This window comes from Nymphalis io, chromosome 20 (assembly GCF_905147045.1).
Source record: "Nymphalis io chromosome 20, ilAglIoxx1.1, whole genome shotgun sequence".
In the NCBI taxonomy this organism is placed as follows: Eukaryota; Metazoa; Arthropoda; class Insecta; order Lepidoptera; family Nymphalidae; genus Nymphalis; species Nymphalis io.
In genome coordinates, this window is record NC_065907.1 from 7,508,732 (window position 1) to 7,529,631 (window position 20,900).

A 20,900-nucleotide genomic window follows, 5' to 3' on the forward strand; every position below is an offset into this window, starting at 1 on the left:
AAAATAAAAACCAATGGTTCTTAGTTAGTTTTACTAGAAAATTTGTTATTAAGATTTTAAAAATATCCATACTAATATAATAAATTCGAAAGTAATTCTGTATGTCTGACAGTTACGCTGTCACGGCTAAACCACTGAACCTAATTTGATGCAATTTGGTATGAAGAAAGCTTAAACTTCAAAGAAGGAAATAGGCTTTACTTTATATCTAGCACCTGAGATACAGATCCCCCTTCCCTAACGACTGAAGCCCCGGGCGAATACTTGTATCAGATTTATCAATAGAAATTTGATAACTTCAAAGTATCTTCGTATGTAACAAAATAGTACTCCTGGTCAATTTGCATACATCAAAGTCAACAAACTACCTCAAAGTAACAAGATTGATTGACTAGTATGTTTGTTTTTAATTAGCGTTGTTCGTATAAATTATCCTGATACATATGTGCAAGGAATGTTAATAAGGCTACATACATGTTAACATGAAAACTAATTTTTCTTATCATTTTTTTCATTATTTGTTTTGTAAATAGTTAAATGCAATATACCAAACATATATAAAAAAGCCTAAAACCGTTTTCGTGCGTGTCTACAACATGTACAATATAGATAAAATATATAATAATAAGATTAATTATAAAAGTATACAGTTAAGTAAAAGTCTGTAAATGTTAAATGTACTGGGTTTAGCTTCCTCCTTTTTGAGGGGAAGGTTTGGAGCATAATTCACAACGCTGCTTTAATGCGGGTTGGTCGATACATATGTGAATAAATTATAAACACACAATTATAAACAAATTAAATGCATGACACTTCAGTGGCTTGGCCGGGTTTGAACCTGCAATTTTCGGTTAATGTTGAGTGTTCTATTCACAGGGTCATATTTACTACGATTAATTGTAAAGAAAGATTAATATGCCTATTTATTTATATACGTTTATAAACGTTATTATTTATAAACGTTACGTAATTATAATAATAATTAAGTTCTTACGAATGGCCAAGCGCTACCACATTATTTATCAATCATAATAATCAGTTAGTAAGCGCAGAAAGCGCTTAAATACGTAACAGTAAGTAATAGACAATTTGCGTTCGTTGAACCGCGACGCCATTGGTGCATCATAAATACCTGAAATGTTCAATGTGCTTACAATGTCAAGATCGTGGCAGGTTCAAACACCTGATGGGAGTAAAAAAAATGAAAATCACGAATTATCCAATAAGAAGCATTTTTCTGGTTGAATGTTGTTCGGCTGGGGTCTCGTTGAGAAGCGAAGCGAATTAATATTAAAATTAGTCTATATAATGCTGCGAATAAACATTATTTATTTATTTACTTAGGACATCCCACACTAGATACAATAAATTTACAATAGAAATAATACATTAAAAAAGTTATATATATTTTAGTAATAATAGCTCATCACATAATGCGTACCGGTAGTAGTTATAAATTTGACATAATGACGTCTATATTGAATAATAAAATTAGAATTTGAACATGCATAATTAATTAATTTAAATACTATGGCGAAACAGAGTATAAATAAAAAATCCAACATAGATATTTAATACCAAAACAACAGCGAACCCAGATGACAGCTATCATTAAAAACAAATAAAGTTTGTTATAACATTTATGGATAAGTTATTGAATTAACTTAGCTAGGATAGCCAGTATTAATAATTATTTCGTTTCATGGAAATATTACTATTTAAATCCATTAAACAAAGTGTTACAAAAACAATTTATTGTACTGTCGCTATCTCTTGCGTGTACAGCCTCACCTCGCGTACCAATGCGTCCGCGCGTCTTAGCGTCGCGTGACCGTGTCCACCGAACGATCTTTTTATTGATTATGACCAGGAGCTGTTTACCGTAACTATGGCCAAAACAAAAACATCGCTATGATGAAACAAAAGTTGTATCCGATCGATTCGTTTGGAATTTGTCGTGAAGCTCATACAACGATTTAGATATTTTGATATTTAAGAAATAGTTTTTTGATATAAATAAACCCTATGCATGCATCTTACTATTATAATACACATTTAGGTTAAATAATAAGGTTAAATAATTATATATATAATATATATATTAATAATTATATATATATAGTTAGGTTAAATAATAATAATAAAATATAGGATTGTATATATTTATTACAATGTTATCGTGTAGAGTGCAGTGATATATGTAGATATAGGTTTCAAAAATGCACGGTAGGTCGCGAGTTCCTTTGTTCAATTTCCAGCTCGGGACGATGAAAATTTATTGAGATTTTCTGACGGAAAACAAAATATAATATGAGAATTTGTCGTTGTCGCGTTTATAAAATGAGTTGAATCTATACCAATATTATAAATGCGATAGTAGCTCTGTTTGTGTGTTACGCTTTCACATTTAATGCACTGAACCGATTTTGATGAAATACGTTACGAAGCAAGCTTGAGGCCCAAGGTAGGATATATGATAATTTTTTTTTATATAATACCTACGGCCTCTTTCTAAATGCGCGTGCGAAATCTAGTATTTTATATATTTTTATTATTTTTTAAATATAAGATGAGCTATCTTTTTAAAACAGCACGTTATTGTGATGGCTGGCTAACTGTATGATTGAATCAGATGGTGTAATTCACTACTGATCTAACAGCTAAATTGCTAGCCGGCGTCGGCTAACGGACGGAAGCCACAAACGCATGAACGTCCGGCTAAGCCGGCTAACAGGACTGCGGATAATTCGCTAAATTCGATTCAATAATGGCTGCTGTTTGTGATTGAATATTACGCTACAATAGTTTTTTCGTTATCGATATCTTTACAAATAAATACTTTAAAATGAAATAATTTAATTATTCATTAGATATGAGTTTTACAAAAAAAAAATATGTTTACTATAATTTATATTAATAAGACTAACAATAGCTTGTAATGACTTAATGTTATTTTAATGCTTTTTTACTAATATTAAAAATTATTATTAAATATTCTTGGATTTTTGCGTTTTTGTGTAACTAGATTTATATAATTGCATGATGAGTTAGCCTATAATTGCGATGTATGGTGTTACTAAATGTCTTTGTTTAAAATTGTTAATTTTTAATACATATTATATGTATTGGTTTCCTATAAAATAAAGAAACGTGAAAGTGAGTTTGTTTATTACAGTTTCACGTGTTATCTACACAATCGATCGTCATGAAATGTATACACATTGTCTGGGATATAGAAAAAGGATTCAGGGTGGTAAAGAACTCCCCCTTTCATACGTAGGCGAAGCTGCGGGCATAAACTAGTATATAGCAACCCACTTTTTCGCACGGGTAGCATTAAGTTGGTATAGGTTACTAAAAATGTACTAAGTTGGTACATACGTAATATAATATCGTAATCTTTATTTTAGCGTTGTTTGAAAAGAACAACTTCATTACATATTTTATTTGCATATAATTTTAGATTAACACAGCGCACGCCAACTCGCACGATTTTTTCCGACTTAGTTGACAAATATAGTAATAATGTTAGCTAAATATCTTGTGAATAAATTCCCTGTTGTTTATACCGCTACGCTGTTCCAATACAATATTCTAATTCACACGTGGCATTAATTCATCTCAATGATTTCTCACGATGTTCTCGTTCGCCGCTGAGTACGAACGAGATGAATAAATAAACACAATTTAAGCAAATTTAAACAATTTCACTGGTGGTAGGGCTTTGTGCAAGCTCGTCTGGGTAGGTACCACCCACTCATCAGATATTCTAAGTGAGTGAGCCAGTGTAATTACAGGCACAAGGGACATAAAATCTTGGTTCCCAAGGTTGGTGGCGCATTGGCTATAAGCGATGGTTGACATTTCTTTATTTACAATGCCAATGTCTAAGGGCGTTTGGTGACCACTAACCATCAGGTGGCCCATATGCTCGTCCACCTTCCTATTCTATAAAAAAAAAATAAGTTTATCTATCTTATTGAGGCATTTTAAATTACAAAAGTGTTCTTTTATTATTAACAGATACTAATTTGAATACGCATTTAATAATTAAATTCAATTCACACAAATTAAATCTCACCCGAATGGCTCTAATTATGATTACATTATAGCTGTTCTGTGAGATCAATTAACGTAAAATATCGTGAAACGTCAAAATATGATATGCAATATTGATTATAATAATTATAACATTTAAAGGATATAAGCATCAAAATAGCGTATAAGTGATTTAGAGCTTTGTGTAATATAGAACAGTTTTACAGACGAGATAGGTGTGTGAAGTTGTCTAGGAATATTCTTAGCGGCATGTATTGATTTAGACGCGCCGTGGGCGGGGCTAGTACCTACGCTACCTACCTACAACCCAATCTGACTGAAGTTTGACGAAGGATTTATTGGAGAATTACCCATAAATAAATATATTTAAATCTAATGGCCGTCCATATGTTTGTTTTGAGGTATAAATTAATCATTGCAGACGCTTTTGTCTTTTATTGTAAGTAAGATGTAAGCAGAGGATTTATTAACATACTCGAATTGTTTATGGACCTAGTTTATTTTTTTTCATAATATTTAGATGTTTATGGTTAAAATATTGACATTAGACTTTCACTGGTGGTACTGCTTTGTACAAGCTCGTATGGGTAGGATATTCTACCGCAAAACAGCAGTACTTTGTATGGTTGTGTTTCGGTTTGAAATGTGAGTGAACCTGTGTAATTACAGGCACATGGTACATGACATCTTAGATTTTTTATTTCTCAATTTAAATTACTATTTATAGGATAGCGAATGAAAGGTGTTTAGGTATTACGTAATTAAATAACATTCTATATACTAAAATCAAGTCACAAATCAGAAAGACGATTGATCTGCGCTCTTGCTCTTAATAGTCTATTGCATAAGTGTGTGCATAAACATATGTGCATTTTCATTGCAATCAGGATTCCAACCAGGGACCTCGGGATCTGTAGATTTATAAGCTAGCCACTATTATAAGATACCTACTAGAAGAAATAAAAAGCGTTTTTTCGTAAATACAAAACGAATGACGAAATTTTTTACAACTAATCTTCAAATTAACAATGACAGCTCTATCGGAATTCGTTTCTATAGTTTTTGCGACTCTTTCGTTTTTGATACTTTTTGTATATGGGTAAATAGTCAAGGCTATCCTTTTGATGTGGTTTTTGACACGTGTTTTTTTATGAATCGTTATGTTAGAAACGTACTTTAGTTCCGATAGAACGTAACTACTTAAGTTTAATTTTCAAATTATTATAAATTCTATCAACAGCAATTTGTATGTGACTAAATATGGTAAGTATTAAATGGTAGTTAAAATATTTATCACATACCTACAATTCAATAGACAATTACTTTTTTTAGTATTTGCCAAAAGCTAAACCTAATTTAAGAATACCTATATGTCTTTAATTATATATCTTAACAGCTTATTGTTCTGATTCATAGTAAAGGTTTGATATATGTCTCTATAATGCTATTCAAGATACCATATATTCTCAAGCTCGCGTCAATCAATACGTAACCTACAGGTGTGAACCACACCCAGCACCCACACGTTCATTGAAACGTGCTTTATTATTCAAAGATCGGATAACTACACGGTAACCTATTAACGGTTCCTTTGCCAATAATTAAAAACCTTTACGCGGATCGGGAGCGAAACCGCAACAAGAAGACTACTCGCAACTGGCGCGCATCCAACCTACAACTCACTTATTATATTCTATGAGCGCGAGCTATAAACGTATTCCTGAACATATCACGTAGGCGACTACTACCAATTTTAACCAATCAGAGCGCGACAATTCAACTTAATAGTCCAGGCCACGCCCAATCACGTAACCGCCTATTACGGCCCGTGTAACGACGCAGGCTTTTAACTTCGCGATGACGTCCGATCGATGCGTCTCTCGCTCGTCCGTAGAGCGACGTCTCGTTTCGATTCCCGAGCGGGCGCCGTACCCCGTGTCTAGGCCGAGTGTGATAGAGTCGCGTTTGGCGCGTGCTTGGTTTCAGTTGCACGTCCGAGGTCGAAAGAGGGGGACGCATGCAACTGTTTTCGATAATCGGCCGCGCGTTCCGTACGTGAAAATCGGACAGTACACTGCCAGTCACGTCTGCGTAAAAACGGATATATGCCCAGAATATTTATTAAGTGGGTGGCTGTGCGTGACTTTTCTCCTGTGAATAGCTAGCCCCGTAAATGATCGGTCGCGGAAATAGGACGACTTGTTTGTTAACTGAAAACGTCTGCGCCTGAAACGATAGACATTGCAGTGTTGCTTCTAGTGAATATTTGTGACAACGAACTTAGGAGCGAAATGTTTGGCATTCCAATTTCGAACTAGTGTCACAAGGGCTCGTAAATAAATAAAAATAGTGCGCGTAAATATTAAAAATGGAACTTTAAATACAGACTATTTTGGACAAAATGCGTGTGACAGCGCGGGAAAGTGGAACTGACAGATCGGAGTAATCGCAAGAACGTTAAAGTGTGTGAGAATGTTGCCGTACCAAGCGGTGGCAATGGACTACGCGGTGGCGTCCGCTGGTTTCCACCACCACCAGCGGCCTGGCGGGCTACCTGGTGTGATGGGTCTACCAGGGCCTGGGCCAGGCCTCAACCCGGGGCTAAACACGGCTTTCACCCATTCCTGGTTCGTACAGACAAGCCCGGATATCTGTCGGCAGCAACAAGCATCCAACCAATCGCATCTCGAACCTGGGCACGTTTCATTTTTTTCTTTATATTTTTATTTTAGCTATAGATTCTTCTTCTATCAAATTTACTTATCACATTTTAACATTAAGTTCCCTAACTTAAGTACTTGAACAAAGACATGTTAATTAGTTACAGCGTAAAAGTAAAATTTAAATTGCAAATTTAATTTTAATCAGTACTTTTTGTACTTAGAACAGACACTCGTCATTTAAAAAAATGTAATAAGTAAATTCTTAATTCGAAGACGTTTATCGACTGCATTTTTTTTTTATTTACGCATTGTTTTTTACGTGGCTTCTGTTAATGTGCTTCTATAGATTAGAATGAAAATTGGTGTTGTCAGTGTTATAGTTTAGTAAAATAGGTTTATATAGGAACTATTTTAAAAACAAGATTTTATTTAGCGGCAATATTTGATACATTATTGACATTCATCACAACAGCACCAGAAGTGCCCAAAGTTACAGCCATAGTTATAGTAATGTATCAATTTTTTTTTTAAATATTTAATTTGAACCAAGAAACTCAAATGAAACATCTCTAAGATGTTTTTTTGTAATCACTAAGCTTAGCTGATACTTGTGAAATCCTGGAATAAACATTAAAATTACTTCATTCTTGAAAATCCAATTACTAACCGCTAAGAGCCATATCAGAGTCTGAATAGAATATCGTCAAAATAAAAACCTATTAAATACGTCATTAAAACTCAACGAAACAAAATAAAAAAAACTATAAGCAATAGCATAATAATCGTGAAATTACTAACACAAAATTGTTTCAATGTTTTTTTATTATTACGAAAACTTGTAATGAAACTGTTAACGCTATAGTATATAAAGAGCACGAGACAAGCGAATTTACCTCCAAAATATACAGATTTTTATCTCAACGACATCATAGCTGGTTTTTCGACTTGATTATTTTCTAGGCGAGGCGTCATTAAGGATTTGAGTACATTGTTATGAAATAGCCTTGATAATAAGTTAAACAGTTATATTATTATAATTTTATTTGTTAACTGATTTACAAAATAAATTTTAAATTTATGCTTAAAAAAACAATAAACTTTAGACATTCTTTGAGCTAAAACAATTTTTGTAAATATTTGTCTGTAACTTTCTATAGAAAAACGCGAAAACCGCTTTATTAATTTTAATTAAATTTTACGTTACGTAAAATCAAACGTTACTGAGAACGAAGCTATTAAATCTTTATTATAATTTTAGATACTTTTAAATAACAAATTTGTTAAAAACTTTTTACTATAATTGCATTTACTATATAAAATAAGAGACTTAGTTTTTGTAATATTTTTTTTATTATCAACGCAAACAGGGTCTAGCCGTCATTACAAGCTTGGACAGGAAGTAATATAATTTATTGTCCAAGATATTCTATCATAATAAAACAAGATAGAGATCCGCTTACAATTACATAACATGTTACACATTTAACATCGCAATTTTGAGCCTAAACAATATAATTTAGTAACTAAAAGTAAGAGCCGAGGTGGCCTAGTGGTTAGAACGCGTGAATCTTTACCTATGGTCATGGGTTCAAATCGGGGCAAGTCCCACTGAATTTTCATGTGCTTAATTTGTGTTTATAATTCATCTCGTGCTTGACGATGAAGGAAAACATCGTGAGGAAACCTGCATGTGTCTAATTTCATTGAAATTTTGCCACATGTGTATTCTACCAACCCGCATTGCAGCAGCGTGATGGAATAAGCTCCAAAACTTCTCCTCAAAAGGAAGAGGAGGCCTTAGCCCAGCAGTGGGATATTAACAGGCTGTTACAGTAACTAAAACTAGCCAAGGTTGATGTTATTTTCCGTATTATAATAACAATATTAAAAACTATCTACGATATACAACAACGAAGTTACGTAAATTAAGATTTTATCGTGTCGTGACTCTTGAACAATAACGCACCGGCGCAGGCGCAGAGTAGTTCACTTTAAGATATTTAATATTGCCTGGAGGGTCTTATTCATATGATATAAAGATATATGATATAAAGAATGCTTGAAATAGTATACAAATATTATAAAAGTAATTATAAGTTATATCAAATTATGTAAATGTATTCACATAATACATAAAATTATTTTTTAATGAGCGATTTAGATAAATATATATTTTACTTATAATATTTTATTTTTACATAAAATTATATTATATAGGAGGCGATTTATATTATACATATATAGACGTTAATTATTTTATTATTATTAAACTTGGTAAAGAAATAGGTAACACTCGAAAAGCTTTAGAACTTGAAGTCACAAATGTATTCGAGCACAACTTTTACAATATTCAATAGTAATTTTTAATATTAATAATAAAATAATATTGTATTCTGACATTATTATTTTATAGAAAATCGAAATATTTGAAAGAATTAATAATATTGCTATCTCTTTTCCATGTGTGAGACTAAAAACGATAACAAGTATTGAAATGAATTTAGTTTAAAGAATATGTTTAATATAATTACTACTAATATCACGCAAGGTTCTGTGCGATAAGAATCTTGTCATTTGGCAAAATGTGCCTAACGTCGACTAAATTTTCAATTTGTCGTTTACACAGAAACTTCCTAATGAGCTATGAACTACGTTTTGTTCAAATATAAATATCATATATGAGACGATAATTGGCTTGAGAATTAAACTTATTAGGCTTTTTGGGATAAATTACTTCAAATGTAGCATTATCGTCTTAAAAGTTCCCAATTTGTAAAAAACAAACAAAAAAACAAGTAAAAAAACAAAGTTGATCAAATAGTTTTACATTCAATCCTTGCTCAATGTAAATTTTGTGTAGGTTTTGTCGTGATTGGTCTTTCTTATGTTAACACGATATTTCATTAATGCAATGATTATTAATGAAATATTCGGAATAAAATAGAGCAATATTAAAAATGTTTATTCAATGCACTTATGCATAATTAAACTATTCTCCATTAAAAGCCTCTAAAGAGTTTTATACCTATACAGTATTAAAAAAAACAATTATAATATATTAATTGTCTAATAACATATGGTAACACTTTACATTAGTTTGAATCACGTTTTTTACGTTCGATAAGAAAACAAAACCTTTTGACTCAATTCAAGAACCCTTTCACACTTCATTAGAATTTTTCTCAAAAAATCTTTAGAAATGTTTAGAAAACAAAAAGTAACCTACATCCGTTGTTATTTTGATTGAAAAATAAAGACCGTGTCTAAATATGCGTATCTATGTAACTCTACGATTGTAATGAAATATCCTTATATGTGTGCAAGAGAATCTGATATGTAATAAAAATAAAAGAAAATAAAATATAAAAGATTTATATGTATGCTAAGAAAAAGGTCCTTATAAATATTTAGAACGATCAGCTTGTAATACAAATTTCTTTGACCTAATTTAACTTATATTTTTATATGAAAATTAATTAAATTAATAATGGGCTACGTTTACGACTTCGCAAAGCTATTTGCCGAACAATATTAGTGAAAAAAGTATTTGCTAATGCTAATCCGGCTTGCAATGATAATTAAATAAGATAATGCAACAGTACGAATACTCTTATCGGTAGCATTATCATTGCAAGCCGGTACTAGTTTTATATTTAATGCACATTAGATATGTTAATAATTATTTTGTTTTTTGGAATCACTTGACTTTGGTCGTGTAAATAATGTGTATTTATATTCATTGAAATAAAATACGTTAAAAGACGAAATTCCTCCCTTGTCAAAAATATCTAACGAATTATTATTTTAAGTTGTGTTATAATTAATTCAGTCATTAATTATAAGTAAGTTCTAAAGTTCAGCCATATTATCTTTTCCTAAATTAAATTTTATTTGCATTGGAGCAGCGTGGTGGAATAAGTTCCGAACCTTCTCCTCAAAAAGGAATAGGAGGCCTTAACCCAGCAGTGGGACATTCACGGGTTACGGTGACGGTACGGTACGGAAATTAAATATTTTTTTCTAGTAATAGAACATGTTCAGAAATAAAAACAGCCTAGAACTAAAAAAGACAGCGAAATAAATTCAATACATTTTTTTTGCTCAACATGATGTCGCCGGCAATATTTTTTAAAAAAAATTACGTACAATTACAGCTTTGTAATTTTTTTATTGTACATAGACAACAAATAAGAAAATATTAAATCTTAAATTAACTGACATAATGTCACTACTGAACTATTAAAGAACTTATGGCATTTTTTACGTCTGAGTAACAGTAAAACCTTTTTTACAAGCAATAAGACGTTGGAAGTGAATGAATGCTGACTTGTCTAGATTTGAAATCTATTAGACATTGACAAAGAGATCAAATTTGACGTTTGATACGTTTTTTTTTCCAACATAAATAAGAAATAAAAAAATCCAATAATAATGTATTTTATTAAAGAACCATTTTCTTTAATAATCAACATAATAAATTTGAAAGTGAGTTTGTTAATTTGTTGGTTTGTTACGCTTTCACGTATTAATTACTTAATCAATCAACATGAAATTAATACACGTGTAGGGTATAGAAAATAACACGAGACATAACTTGTGAATTCATAATATGCATTGAGCATTCATAATATACTATAATAATTTCTTTAATCAATAACAAAAAAGTTTTGATGGAATTATTACTATTTGTTACTAATATTTACAATATTTTTTTATTAAAATTTCTTCGTCTTCAAAACTCTTAACGATAACAGCCTTAAAACATTGTTTAGTGGGTGATTAGTTAAAGAATGCTGTCTTCTTCTTTCAAATGTCAAATCAATAATGACAGAAAGGGCGAATCAGCGTTTATCTACACAGCCGATTAGTTTACGTTTCTAAGTACGGCCTTTGATATTCTTGATTTTCTATATTTTATCAAGATTATATTAGATGGTACACTAATTTTGCTAAATTTTATAAATATATTAATTACTTCAACAAATGAAATAAATAAAAAATTCTTAAAAATGTAATAACAAATTCGAAATATCCGATCCGAGCTAAAATTTCCCATTTTACCGAATTGCGGGTTTAAAACAGATCAAACACCATTGACTTCATGTGTTTTGTTTGTGCTTATAATTAATCCAGTGGTTAAGGAAAAACAAAAATTGTGTTTCGAATATGTAACTGTGAAGCAAAGTCTCACTGTTGGGTAAAAATAAAAATAAATCTCATTAAGCAGAAGAAACTTTGCCCAGTTGTGTAATAATTACTGATCATCTCTAGAGTTCCTATAATCCGACGAATTTCAAAAGCATTATAAAACGCAATTTGGGTCGAATATGCTGTACATTAAATTTGTAAAAAAAACTAATATCAATATTGGACACAATATCAAAACTATTCAACAGCTACCTAGCAATCATTAGATGAAGATTAACTGGGTCTACCATTACAACATGATGTATGAACAAAAAATATACAAGCGACTTTCGACTTTACGCCCTTGAGATAATGCTATATCGGTATTAAAAGTTAACGACAGTTTTGTTGGATTTAAAAATGATAGCCGGGCCCTTTTTAGAATATATGGATCTATTAGGTTTTGTCTTCTGTTGTTCCCGCTGTATACAGGATGTTTGTAATTTCTCTTTATATTTATTACTTTTTATTATTTCATCTTTCAATTATTTTAAACATCATAAAAAAAATTGTTCACATCTAATGTTCATATTGATTTGATATTTGTTTTAGAAAAACGTTTCAAATGTGATGAGAGCAACGTTTCTAAATGTAGCGTTTCATTAAAATGAATTTCATGCTCTCAGATATTGCTTCTGACATGTGTTGTTATACGATATAATATTAACTAAGTTCTATGATAATAATTAAACTATTAATTATAATGATAAAATGCTTTATGCACATTCTGTAGATCACGGTTGTGGGTTCAATCAGCGGGCGAACGCTGAATCACGCTAATTCGTCCCGCCCTCTGTCCATTCGAGTTTTTGTCGAGCTGCCGGATAGCGTGCCTTAACACTTTCAACGAGATATATTATAGAATAACCGAAAAAAAATACATTTTGAATATATCCGAGCAATGAACGGTATAGTATTAATCCATTTTATTAGAACTAGAAGCAAGCCGAAATCGAAATAAATACAAATAAAGCTCACAAAACTTGGCTAGGTTTAAAACTACATCCTTCGGTTGAGATATAAGATCTACCTGTTTCTTCCACTGGGCCATCTTAGCTCTTCAATAGCAAGAACCTAAGCGTAAGTTTTAATTAAAGTTTAATGATAGCTATAAAAAACAACCTAAGTCGTTCAAAGCCGCATCACTGACCCGTATTGTTGACAGCCGATATACAATTTTGATGCGTGTATTCTTGAAATGTTATAATTATTACGGTCAATGTCGCATATCACTTTCTGACATTTCACGAGCGTTTTCTGCGGTGAGTTTCGAGTTTGTTCTTACAGAATAGCCATATAGATTATTATTGCTTCCGCTATTTTCACATTTAGTCAATTATACTTATCTCTTTTTATATTTTGACAAACGATTATCCAACATTACGAAACCATTATTGGCTATAAAAGCGAATAAAATTTATGAAATCGATGTTTCAAAAAACTGCATCAATTTTCGTCTGCGGTTCGAATGCGGTTAAATGCAGGTGCTTTTTGAAATGTTATTTTAAAACTGAACTCTTTATATTTCGTTTAAAAATTCTATCGCTTGTAATAGTTTTACTTCACTACAAATATTTTCACAATTTTATGAACCTATTAATGGGGTCACCTTTTAAACAATGCTATGTCTTCTTCTTTCGAATGTTAAATCTATGATGACAGAAAGAGATGAATCAGTTTTAACTAAACATCAGCTAAAAATGATTATATTAATTATATTTTCGTGTCTTCCTTACGGCCGAATTTTTTTTAACATCCATATTCTTATGTTAAAAATAATTAATTAGGCGATGACAACAAAGTTTTGAAAGTAACCTAACTCGACTTTCGTATAATCATAATATGGAAAATAGTCTTAGTATATTATTGTATTAAACAAAGGGTTCAAGGTAACATTTCGAAAGAACAAAAAAAAACGACAAATTTATTTTTAAATAGCTACGATACAGTTGTCATTTACATTTTTATTACCATGCAATCTCGTGGAATGCAGTGTTATCAGAGCAACATATCTGAGTTTGTCATAAGATCAAGAGCAGAACTTTGTATGTTTTTTTCACAATTAACATTATTTTATACCAGATTTTGAAAATTGTACACGATATCTCTGGGGAACAATAAATTACTCATACGCGTATGTTTTCCGTAAACAAAACTTTTTATTATGGAATTATTTATTTGGAAATGTTCAAAACCAAAAACAAAGAGCGGATTCAATTAAAACCTGCACTAAATTAACTATCATAGATCTTATTTTCCTCAAGTTATAGTTTATGTTTTTTACATAATATGTATTACAAGAAAATATGGCTCAAGAATCTTACAAAAAGAATTCTACCGTCATCTTAATAGAAGTGCCACAGTTAGTTGCCATATAGTTCTAAGAAATTTAATAAGCATTCCGTTAAACTAAGTGGTATATTGGGTGACCATCAATCAAGTCAGACCAGTCGGGATTAACGGGACAAGTGTCCCGAAAATGATGCATTATTTCCCCTTTACCTCATCAAGGGACTTTTGTAGTGACCCCTGTTGTTTTAATTCCTTCTTTTAGGGTTGAATTGGCATCGACATAGGGTGAGGGTCATCATCGATTCATTGTGGTATATTGATCAGCCGGTGCCTATCATTAATTATTACGGCAAAGATTTTTCACGAAAAGTATTGCTCGAAGTAAAAATTGCTATTACTAGGTATTGAAAACAAGCGAATTTGAATTGGTCCGAGAAGTTGGTGAATTGGTTAGTGATGTCGTTATATGTAATGATGTATAGGAAATTTTGCATAAGTTCCAAAATAATGTGTTGGAATAGTCGCTGATAATAAAGAGCGCCACAGTGGTCCTAAACTGCAAGTTTCCAGACAAAAATGCGGGAAAAATTCGCTCCCGCCCCGGGCGCAATCAGCCGTCCCTTCAGTCGATTATTGCAAATAACTATTATTTCCTTCTCCTTTCAATTGGCAGCGAATACAGCCCCAACATTTCTCTTTGTATTGCTAATTTTAAGCAACGTTAGTTTCGATCTATTTAGAGTCACCTTAGAAACTAAATTCACTCGTTCGAATTATTTAACTTTGTTATTTTAACTTGTGCGTGTTCAATATAAGTAGACATTAAGATTTCTTGCTTTGAAAGAATGATTGAATGCAATAAATAAATATAGTTATATGTAAGCCTTTTTCTTGTAAATATAAAAAATAAAATAATATTACGTATTCAAGTAAACGATATCTAAAATCTCATTAATTCAACCGTAATCCCGTTGACCACTCTCAGATGGGACCTTTATCCCCAGATAACTATTTTATTCATAACAGAAGCATCCAAAGCAAATCCCGGTTATTGCATTTATGAATGAAACAATTTTCCAGTTTCGTTACGATTTCGGCAGGCAATTTGCTAAGCGGCTAGCAACCATTAGTCATGCTCGTATCGACGCGTCGAGTAGATTGGCCATTTTTTGTCCATAAATGCGGGATCACTGCCCACTGGGGTGCGAGACGGTTGTATGCAGAATGAATACTATTTTGCTCTAGTTTTTATATAACAAAGCAATCCATTTATATTAAAGTCGCTTACGTCGAAGCACCTTATTACAATTCGATAATTTAGTCATTACATTTTGAAGCATCATAAAAGACTGACGCGTGAAAAAAGCTTGATTTAGATATTGCAGAAAAACTAGCTTATTTTTTCGTCAATGTTTCATTAAATAAGGTGACGTTTGAAATTGTTTCTTACACATTTTATAAGAAAGTGATACATAGTCTTAATTATATAAAAAAACAAGCAAGTATTCTATGCTAGTTTTTATTGTATCAACACTTTTTTTAGTATTTTTCTTCCACGTTCATTAAGGCATTTAATAAGATACATTATCTATAGCAAAAACAGACATACCTGTTAATTACTAGGTATTCAGATATAAGCAAGCATTCAATCAACATCTTACCCTATTGATATTCTTATCTCGTTTCAAAGGAAAATTGGATATGACGTGATTATTAAAGTCCTTCTAAAGACCGGCAATTTGGCCAGTGCGCAAATCGTTAGTCCCAGCGGACAGGGCAGTTGGCTTTATTTATTTTTGTCCAGAATTCTACGATAAATGCACCAATGTGCTTATTGGACTTTGTAAAAATATACATCCTTATATAAATATAGACATTTTAAAACAACACTTATTAACTTTTGAATATGGTATCAGCCCTCTTATTGTTGATAATATCGTTTTGAGAGCTGGTATTAATATTAATTTGTACTTTTATCATAATAATTAAATAATACATTTTTATTAAACTATATGTCTATTAACAATGTAGCTAAGCTCTATTAAATGTACGTTGGCCCGCGCCCATGAATTCCACATTTAAGTGATAAAAATCATCTAGATTTAACTTGTAAATGACGTCAGATTTAACTGTTCTTACATTATTAAGGCGTTAGACGATTTCGGATAAGATGATGTCTTAGATTTTTTATTTTTATTTAATTTTATATGTTATTCGTAGAAACAAGTCGCGCAGTATGTTCTTGTTTGATTAAAAATATTTTTATAATATGTCGATGACTATTATCGCAGATTTTGGAAAGTTTTTTGTCTGTTTTTTTAAAGATCGTAAATTATTTTGAATACAATAATCTACTTATAAAAAAAAAAAGCCGAGATGGCCCAGTGGTTAGAACGCGTGAATCTTATCCGATGATCGTGGGTTCAAACCAGGGCAAGCACCACTGTATTTTCATGTGCTTAATTTGTGATTATAATTCATCTCGTGCTTAACGGTGAAGGAAAACATCGTGAGGAAACCTGCATGTGTCTAATTTCATTGAAATTCTGTCACATGTGTATTCTACCAACCCGCATTGGAGCAGCGTGGTGGAATAAGCTCCACAACCTTCTCCTCAAAAGGGAGAGGAGGCCTTAGCCCAGCAGTGGGACATTAACAGGCTGTTACTGTACTGTACAATAATCTACATAATAATCGTGATGACCTAGTGGATAAAATACTAAGATCGTAATCGATGTTTCCGGTTTCAAATACACACACCACAGAGCTTTCAATAGATATTAAGTGTAGTGTTATTGTTATTATTTTTTTAATAAAAATAATTTGAGATATATTTTAGACCTGATCTATATGTTTTAAGGGAACGTAGCATCGTTTGTAGGGTGTCTGACCGATGTGCTTAGTAATTCTGATAAGTCAAAGAGGAAAGCTATTCATAGTCACGAGGTCGTTCTGAAATTTGCCGAGTCATATTAAATTCATCTCCAAGGTGCCCAGTAAAATGAGTGTCCCATGAGACGGGTACCGTCTGATTATTTCCGAACTAGACGAAGCGAACGTTTGATAGTGAATATAGAAGCAACGTTTTTATATATTTTGTAAAGACACGCAGACTTCCTTGCAAAGTTTTTACCGCGAACAAAAAACTGATTATAGACAAATAACCACAAATTAACCATATGAGAACTCAGCGGTTCTTGCGTAATAAGCTCGATTTTAGTTATAATCCTCGTGTTTTATCTATTGAATATAATCTCGGCTTGATTTATAACGTAAACCATTATTTTTATACAGTACTCGTAAAATTTCAACATTTCAAATTTCGAACTGGTAAAGATCGAATGATCTTCAAGTATCACGACATTTCGGTTACGCTACACTCGTCTTCTTATATCTAAAACGGTTACCGTGACCTTTGCTTGGACACGCGTATTTCCGATCGTGCTGAACGTCCTGAGCATTTCACACCCTTTGACATAAGATGCATTTAAAAAAAAAGAAACTTTTTTTGTTATACTGTGCCTGTATTTTGAAACTCAATACCTCATATAAACTAAAAAAAATATTATAATACTATTGATAACTCGTCCGAGCGTTTAATATTAGTTAAACACATTATAATTAACATATTACCTTGAATAATCAGATATTGAAATCATTATTACAAATAATTACGTATTTTTGAACGATTCGATTGGAATTCCACGCCAAATAGTTATTAGAATGTCCTTATTAACTTAAGAACATATAATGACGGGCGGATCGAAGCAATCTATGCAATCAAAGATGGCGGCTGTCATTATGACATTATACTCACAGATTATATCTGCGAAAATAATCGTCGGCCATATCAATAATCCCGAGGCGTAATAAGCCGATGACATTTTCATTTCCTATGTCAAATAGTGACACCCTTCACGCGTTTATGCCCTTTGGATAAATATTTCGTTTGGTCGTTTTAGCTAATACGTGTATATTAACATTGTCAATGCTGATTAATGATCTTTTGTTGTTGATATATATTAATGCATATTTTCAAAAATCTTGCAATTGTGAAAGTTTCAGTTTGTTAGAAGAAGTTTATTTTGGTTTTAATTAGAGTATATAATAAATACTATCTAAGTATATAATAAGAACGTCTTATACTGTATTTTCTAAAGAGATTCCAATACCGGAATGCCTCGATTTATTCGAATTTCCTTCCAAGTGACCGTGGGTCTGAAAGGCCCTCGGGACTGGACGGTTGACTAAATTCCAGGGGCTCAAATGTTCGCTTTTAAAGAAAGCTAGCCGACCCTAAGCTTATAGGGTGTGAATTTCTCTTTGAAAAGTTTCACTCCGTTTAACTCTATTACACCCACTACTTTGTATCGAATTTTTCTAACGGAATCGTATTTCTTTAAAAGAACGAGTTAAAGAATGATCGCACACGTGTAAAGGACAAATTAATGTATTATAATGTATTATATATACAATAAATAAGTTGTTCGTATATTTGTTTTGCTGCATAAATGGTGTCCTAATATTATTTAAACAAGTTCTTATATTTAACTCTTTGTGGCTTTATATTTAGTATCGTAATATCGTAAATAGTCCAATATAATACTTTAGTATAAATAAAATTAAAAAAAATTAAAATAGATTATACTAACACATATTTAATACAGTAACAGTAACAGCCTGTTAATGTCCCACTGCTGGGCTAAGGCCTCCTCTCCCTTTTGAGGAGAAGGTTTTGGAGCTTATTCTACCACGCTGCTCCAATGCGGGTTGGTAGAATACACATGTGGCCGGATTTCAATGAAATTAGACACATGCAGGTTTCCTCACGATGTTTTCCTTCACCGTCAAGCACGAGATGAATTATAAACACAAATTAAGCACATGAAAATTCAGTGGTGCTTGCCCGGGTTTGAACCCACGATCATCGGTTAAGATTCACGCGTTCGAACCACTGGGCCATCTCGGCTTTTTACATATTTAATAATAATATCTATAATCGCAACAAACCACAATTTCAAGCCCCTTGTAAGAAATTGTAACAGTTTAATGATCCATAATACCCACTTACAGCCCCATAATTCATAAAAATATTAAGAAGCATATTATTGTCACCTTTGAGTTGTCCCATTGAACTCAAGTGGCTCATTTTTCGCTACCACTTGTCAATAATAATGTCTTGTCATATTCCTTACCATAAAATTCCCATAACTATTATATTAGATTGACAAAGGGTTGCCAGGTTTAACGTTTTATAAACGTAAATAATTTATTGGGAATACAAATATATGTGTCATATATTTTTTCCAAATAGAGTAAAGCGATATAAATTTAATCTTAAGTCTAATAATAAATTAATGACCTAAATTTATTGTTCATTTCTTTTAATAAGTAAGATAATATATGTATACATGTATTTTTAAGTAAAAATTTTTTTTTTCATTGCGCGTTCCCATGCATTGATCACATTGAACCACAACAAAGAAAACCAATGTTTAGACATACGACTATTGAAGCAGAAAATACTTAAAAATTCCCAGGCGCTGTATCAAAGACCCATAACAAGAGATTATACAACCGAATAGACGCACATCATTGCAAGGGTTATCGAAGTGTCGACCTTTAGTGTCAACCCTTCAGAGGTGACAGATCACAATAAATGCGATGATATAAAAGGTCGGAAAGACCATATTTAGGCTCCGTTAATCTACCACTACCTGATAGCTTAATCTGTAAATAATGGTTAAAGTGCGATATTTCAAAAAGAGAACTTTATTGCTTGCTTGTTAATAAGGGATTAAATAATGCTTTGGCAAGGATTTATTTTATAGCGAAGAAAAAAAAACATGCTTGGCGTGAGTTACCAATACAGGATATGTTATAATTTTTAATTTATTAAAAAAATATACATTTTTTTTATATAACCCTGAATTTTTTTGTTGTATTAAATGAAAATCATAAAAGTCACGTATATACATACATACATAATAATTAGTCAATATCGCGAGATGTCAACCGAAGTGACATTTAAATGTAATAGACGAACTGTCATCTCCATCATGCTATGCAAGTTATTCCCCGGGGCGAACTAATTCCTACCCGGGCACAACTCAATTTGTCCCGGGCACATTAGTCGTAACTCCCGCGACACGGTTGCGTAGTGGACGGCGTTTTATTACCTCTACCCGACTTCGATTTCCGTGTACATCTCCCTGGCTATTTCAATTTGCACTATTTTTTCCCCAATCGAATACACATAGCCTTTCATACTTTGAACTAGAGTTGATTTTAGCGTATATATTCTTTCGAATTCGGTCGTTTTTCTGCGAACCTATTCCAATCAACGCTGACCAATGTGTTTGACAAATGCAAGCGAAGTTTAGACTTTAAGACCGATTGGAATAGAGGTTGTTTTTGCGCGTAGAATTATTGGGTGAATATTCAAGGGGGTCAAGGCGTTAGTAGCGTATTGTGGGTTTGATTCCCAGGTGTCCGGGGCGTCGAGACACGTACGGGAACACTTAAAGACAGCCACTTCTAAAATGAAGGGAGGTCCGTCATAAAAATTGGACGGAACGAAAACATTGGAGTGATCTTAGTAGTAAGAAGAATTTATTGGGGAAAAGGTATCCAAAATAAATGCGCAGTATTGTTTTACTATTGGAATTCACAGAATCGCCTAAGTATTATTTATTGTGC

General features: G+C 32.1%; 1 protein-coding gene across 2 annotated transcripts in view; it reads left to right on the plus strand.

Annotated features, from left to right (window-relative positions):
• Positions 1-6,060: 6,060 nt before the first annotated feature.
• The window catches only part of LOC126776318 (protein trachealess), a 59,050-nt gene continuing 44,210 nt past the window's right edge, over positions 6,061-20,900 (plus strand). For both annotated transcript variants that reach the window (XM_050498753.1, XM_050498754.1), the window contains exon 1: positions 6,061-6,755. In XM_050498753.1, the coding sequence (XP_050354710.1) occupies positions 6,532-6,755 (224 nt within the window). In that variant the 5' untranslated portion in view covers positions 6,061-6,531. The remainder of the gene's footprint in view (positions 6,756-20,900) is intronic.